The 6671-nt window shown below is 33.7% G+C and overlaps 1 protein-coding gene across 1 annotated transcript; it reads left to right on the forward strand.

The window, feature by feature from the left end:
• The first annotated feature begins 976 nt into the window (after positions 1 to 976).
• Positions 977 to 2999, forward strand: LOC120138354 (protein DETOXIFICATION 48-like). The gene is made up of 2 exons (XM_039153841.1): positions 977 to 1178; positions 1282 to 2999. Exons 1-2 carry the CDS (start codon positions 1050 to 1052, stop codon positions 2773 to 2775), a joined length of 1623 nt encoding a protein of 540 aa, XP_039009772.1. The 5' UTR covers positions 977 to 1049; the 3' UTR covers positions 2776 to 2999.
• Positions 3000 to 6671: the final 3672 nt, after the last annotated feature.

Consider the following 6671-nt stretch of genomic DNA (forward strand, 5'->3'; position numbering starts at 1 on the left):
AATTTATGAACAAAAGCTTGTCAACTCTCCCATATTGCGTTTTCCTTCTGTTGTTTCAGTGGTTGCATTCATCACATGGGGTTGGAACATGCATGGCTTTCTTTGAACATGCAAACAGATCTATCTGCATATTAAAATTATGTCTAGAGAGAGAGAGAGGAATATGTTCAACCATTGTCAAAAATCATATATATATATATACATACACACACACACTCTGATATGCTCCTGTCATTTCGTTAAAAAGAGATGATTGAAATTTATTTACTTGTCAATCAGACTTCAACTTGACAATCGAAGGATAAAACTCTTTCAATATAGTAATCAAAATATGCTTATACCGTATAACCTAAAGAGAGGTTGAGATACGGCAGTGAAGGTGGTTTTCAAGATTATCCACTTAATCATAAAGTATAATTTTATTTGAACTCTTAAAACAATGTTAAACTCACCACACTATCCATACAAAATGACAATAAAAAAGGGGTCCCCACATATCATTATAGCTAACAATTTCGTGGGCTTTCACCACATCTTTGTAGTTATAATGTTAATTATATATACATAAAGAAATCATGAGAAGAAAAAGGATATGACAGGATTTACGGTTATATAAATAAAGGACCACTGTTTAAATTTATGGTGATGGGTTCCTTTCCATGGTCAAAAACTTTTTGAGTTTTCTTTGTTTCTCTGAAAGAGGATTATTCAACAAAAGGAATAAGAGTTCCAAGTGACTAACAAACCTTGAAATTCAGAGAAAAGAGATAAGGAAAGGAGGGAAACTCAAAGAAGCTAAAAAGAGGTATGGGAGTCCAAAACAAAAGTATTTTCTTAGGTAGATACCTTTCCAGCATTGCCTTGCCTTCCATTGTATCTAATATTGACACGTTCAAGAAGCTCAAGAGTAGGCCCCAATTACCCTATATAAATATCCTCTCTCCCCACCCCACTTTTCTCCAAAACCTCACAGCACCCCATAAGCACAAGCAGTCAAGGGTCTTCTTCCTTTCCCATAATTTGTTTTATCCATTACAATACAGCTAGACATGTATAGCTCAAAGCCATCTTATCCAAAAACCTCATTTATCCCTTCAATAGAAGACCCTTTCAATAAAACTGTGGATCTTCCAAATCATGATGAACAACAACTACATAGGATGCCAACTCTATCTGAGGTATAAAACATCTTAAACTACATGACTAGAAAAAAAAGGGTACCTTTTGTTTTATCATTAGCTGCCAAATGTCTGAACTTTCCTGCTTTGTTTTTGCATTCAGGCCCTGGAAGAAATCAAAGCCATAGGGAAGATCTCAGGCCCTACAGCTATTAGTAGTTTACTTCTATATTCAAGAGCTATGATCTCCATGCTTTTTCTCGGCTACCTCGGTGAGCTTGAGCTTGCTGGTGGGTCACTCGCCATTGGTGTTGCAAACATTACTGGCTACTCTGTAATCTCTGGTTTAGCCATGGGAATGGAACCCATTTGTGGACAAGCTTATGGTGCAAAACAGTTGAAACTCCTTGGAATAACCTTACAGAGGACGGTGCTTCTTCTTCTATCAGCTTCTGTCCCTATCTCTTTCTTGTGGGCCTGCATGAAAGCTATCCTTCTTTGGTGTGGTCAAGACCAAGAGATATCATCAGTGGCTCATACGTTTATTGTCTTCTCAATCCCTGATCTTTTCTTCCTTTCACTTCTTCATCCACTTCGAGTCTACCTCAGGGCTCAGAGCATTACATTACCTGTAACTTACTGTTCGGCCATCTCGGTGCTTCTCCATGTGCCGTTGAATTTCCTTCTTGTCGTTCGTCTTCAGCTCGGTGTTGCAGGGGTGGCTATAGCTATGGTGTGGACTAACCTCAATGTGTTCATTTTGCTTTCTTCATTCGTATACTTCTCTGGTGTGTATGAAAATTCATGGGTAACTCCGAGCACTGATTGTCTTAGGGGATGGTCATCTCTTCTTGCTCTTGCTTTGCCAACTTGTGCCTCGGTTTGCCTTGAATGGTGGTGGTATGAGCTCATGATATTGCTTTGTGGCCTACTCGTTAACCCCAAAGCTACCATTGCTTCAATGGGGATCCTTATTCAGACTACGGCTCTGATCTATTGCTTCCCTTCAGCTTTAAGCATTGGAGTATCCACAAGAGTTGGTAACGAACTTGGCGCAAACCGACCTGGAAAAGCTCGCATTTCCATGATTGTTTCGGAGTTTTGCGCGTTAGCTATTGGTCTCTCAGCAATGCTGTTCACCACTTTGATGAGACACCAATGGGGCAAGTTGTTCACCAGCGATGCCGAAATCCTCGAGCTTACAGCGGTTGCATTACCGATCGTGGGGCTTTGCGAGCTCGGGAATTGTCCTCAAACGACTGGTTGCGGGGTGCTAAGAGGCACTGCCAGGCCAACCATCGGAGCAAACATAAACTTGGGTTCGTTTTACTTGGTGGGGATGCCAGTAGCTATCCTGATGGGGTTCGTCGTCAAAATGGGGTTTCCCGGGCTCTGGCTTGGCTTACTAGCTGCTCAAGCAACCTGTGCATTGCTCATGCTGTTGGTTCTCTATAGAACAGATTGGACGGTTCAAGTAGAAAGAGCAAAAACGCTCACCCAAACCAGCAGTAACAGCAATAAACTTCAATCTCCATTGCCTATTTCAGCAAAACAAGATCCAAAGGAAAACAACGAGAAGGCTCATCTTGAAGGGATAGTGTCCGTTTACGATGAAACTGAAAAATCTGCTTCACCTGAAGAAGACTCTCTCATCTAACTCAGCAGTACGGATGCTGAGCACTAATTAGAGTTTCAGTTCAGTTACCAGTTACCACCTTTCATAAAACCACTTCGATATACACTTCCCCACTCTAATTTTCTACTGTTTATTTCTCTTTTGTTTGTTTTAACTCAACTTTTATTTTGTATTTTTCTCCTTTTTAATCCCCATGTTGTATCAAAATAACAAATGTGGAATGAAATAGACATACCTTATGCATACATTGGGGGGATTGAAAAAGCTGTGAAAATATTAAAAAAAAGACCATGGAACATGATTCTGCTAGACTTTCTTGTTATTCCTTTCCTTTTAAGGCAAACAATAACCTTACACTTCATCACTATCTATAAGCCAAAATCAGCAAAATGATCATTCTCTACTAAGTAGCCACTTTGGATTCTACTCTAAAATAAGGGTGTTTTGTCCTAAAATTTAACATTGAGGATAAAAAAGCTTCAAAATACTTAAAAAATATATAGACCAAAATAATTATATATTCAAATAGTAGTAGAGTTTTCCACGAAACCATATCCTAATTGTTTTTCACATAACAATAATTATAAAATTACAAATAAATATATTCCTTCCTGGTCCTACTTTAAAACTGAACCAATCCTCAAGAATTGCCCTTTTCTTGTTATCATTAATTTAACGAAAAACATAATTACCAGTCTAATTAAAGATTAAAATTAAATTAAAAAACGAAGAAAATTGAACGCGACTGAAAATATTATGACCCAACACAAATTGGGATTAGAGTGATGAAAACAATGAATTCATATGTTTAGGATGAGGTTTATATGATGATTAAGCAAACAAAAAAACAAAAGGCAAATATTTTGAAAGGGGTGGCTTTGGGGTGGAGCCTGCTTCAACTGAAGAAACAAAATCCACATATGATTTACCTGTGTCTACTTCTCACATGACAAAATTTTGAGCAGTGACTCTGCCATTTTTGGCACTTTCCCACGCTCCACCTTCACCTTGCTTCTTTGGCTTCCACAATTCCAACACTGATGACTGAACCCCACAAACACTTAAAAAAAAAAGATCAATAGGTTAAAAGTTGAATTGTGCGCCCACTTAAAAGGTTAATTTAATATGGTTACAATTAAAAGGTTATATAAATTTATAATATTTTTTAATTGTAATTGAAAAATTATATTGCAATGAGTTTAAATCTTACTATGAAAAATATTATGAAAAAATAAATTTTAACTTGAAATATTATTTAGTCTAATTTAAAAAATCATGTGTTTTTGATAAAATTTTGGATTGCTACCCACTTCTATAATTTTTTAACTTTATATTAACCATGTGTATTTTAGAATTTATTTGGCAGTAGAAACCCTGAAATGCGAAGTGTTGGTTGGGACGTCGCATTGGCACTTATGGTATTCGCACCTTTGAGTTTTGATTAGATGCACTAAAATCTACGATAATTTTAAATTTTTAAGGGACGATTGCCCCCATCCGCCTCAACCTAGATCTAAGGATGGGCACCGGTCGGGTTTGGCCCAACCCGACCTTACCCGAAAGTTTTACACCCTCCACCCGACTCGAAAATATACACCCTCTACCCGACCTAAACTCAACTCACTTTTGAGCTAAAATCCGAATACGCCCGACCCAAAATAATAAAAATATTATTTTTATTCAATAAAAGAGGATTTAATTGAAAAAAATAATCTATAGAGGAGTCTTATTATAATTATCCATAAATATATAAGGAAAAAGTATATTTTTTTTGGTCGGGAATTTTCACCTAAACCCGACCCGAACATTACCTTTAAAAAACCAGACTCGAAATCGAAATTTTTACAAAAATTCGACTCGACGGATCAGGTCGGGTCGGGTCAAAACCCGTCGGATTCGGATACCATGCTCATCTCTACTTAGATTCATCCCTTGGCTACGGTGGCGAACATATAAACTTTTAAGAAGACGCAAACTTATAAAATTTTAGGAGATTAAAATAAGGGTTCGTTTCGTTCTAGAAAATATAGTCCATTTTAATTTTTATTTTCTTAGAAAATAGAAAATGTCGAAGAAAATGTGTTTGGTTGTAATATTAGAAAAAGGTTTTTAGAAAATAAAAACAAAAATAAGTGAAAATATAAAAACATAAAAAAGACGCTTTCAATATTTTCATTAAAATTGTTTTGAAAATTTGTAAAATAGGAAATAAAATATCTAACTTTTTAACTTACCTTACATACGTTCAAATCATTCTAACAATAGTTTTTTTGACTTAATGGTATCGAAAACCCTCAAACCTTTACAAAAATATCAATGTGGTCCCTAAATTTTTTATACTCAATATGGTACTTAAATTGAATTTTTTTAATAACTTAATTTTGTTGTATTTTTATATTTAATGTATGAATATCTTAATAATTTTTAATGTTTTATGTTTTAAATTTTAATATATATATATATATATATTTAAAGAATAAATAAATACTCAAACTTTTTAAAAAATCAATTAGACCCTTGCACTTAGCCGAAAAATTAATTAAGTCAATCTATCAAAACAACATCGTGAACTATCACAATATTATGGTAGACCATATAAGCTTTGTAAACTATAATGTAAGCATCGTGATAGTCAACATTTGATTTCGTTGATCAAAAGGTTAGATCGATTTTCTCATAATAAAGTTCACGTTTAGTGCAAAAAAAATCATGGACTACATTAGTTTTTTTTTTTTAAGTTTTAAGGCCTTAGATACCACTAAACGATTTTATTTTATTTTACTGAAACTTTTGTGTGTCTTGTCAAAAATAATATTTCTTGTGTATTTTTTAGTTTAATTGATGTCCAATATACATTAACATTATATTGTTATTGTAAACTAAAATAAGTTTTATTTATGAAAATTTCTTATTTGTTTTATTGTTTTATATTTGCATAACTCATATTCCAATTTATGTAATGAAACTTTTTAATATTTTTGAAAATTAGATACCAAATATATTTTTACTATTTTTATTTTTGAATTGAACTTTTAATTTTTATTAACTAAACATGTTTTCTAATTTTCAAAAAATTGAAAATGAAAACTATTTTCTGAAAATAAAAATAGAAAATAAAAACACAAAACATTTTCTAGAACCAAACGGACCATAAATTTTTAATAGAATATAAAAATATATCTAAAATAATCCTTAAATTGGAGTTAATTATGCTTACAAAAATTCAAATTAAACAAAATATACTTAAATGATGAACATTAATTTATTTAGTTTATATTAATAAATCTAAGTTTTATGTTATTTAAAATAACGACTAAAGATGTAACTCACTAAAAATTTATGTAAACCCCAATTTCTGGGTTGGTAGTTTAGGGTAAATCCGGGTGAGATTTAATACGCCAAGAAATCATTTAGTATTTTTGGGTTAAGATTTACCTTGTTTTGATTTGGGCTTAAGCCCATTAAGGCATAAAAAGGGTGTTTTTTTGAATTGGGCATGAAAAGAGGAGGAGTAGGACCCTAATTATTTCAAAAGCTGAATTCCATTCATTTTTGTGATGTCATCCGAGAAGAAACAAAGAAAAGTGAGAGCTTCATTTTCATCCCCACTTTGTCTTCTTCCATTCTCCATTCAAGCTTCATTTGTCATCTCATCTCTTGTAGATTAAGCAAATGAGATAACTTTGTGAACCTTTCCTCTCCAATCCAAAAGTCTAAGGTAATAAATGGAATCTTCATCCTCCAATCTTTCACCCAAGTGTTCTTTTTAAAGCTTCAACCATGGAAAACTATAAATTAGGGGCTTAAGATGGGTTTTGGGTTGTAGGGTTCTTAGTGCCTTAAACCCATTTTTATAGTGTAGGAATCATGTTTCTAATCATATTAAGCCCTTAATAAGTTAGTAACTCATTTCATTG

The sequence above is a fragment of the Hibiscus syriacus genome, unplaced genomic scaffold, assembly GCF_006381635.1.
Source record: "Hibiscus syriacus cultivar Baekdansim isolate YM2019G1 unplaced genomic scaffold, ASM638163v2 tig00110684_pilon, whole genome shotgun sequence".
NCBI lineage: Eukaryota > Viridiplantae > Streptophyta > Magnoliopsida > Malvales > Malvaceae > Hibiscus > Hibiscus syriacus.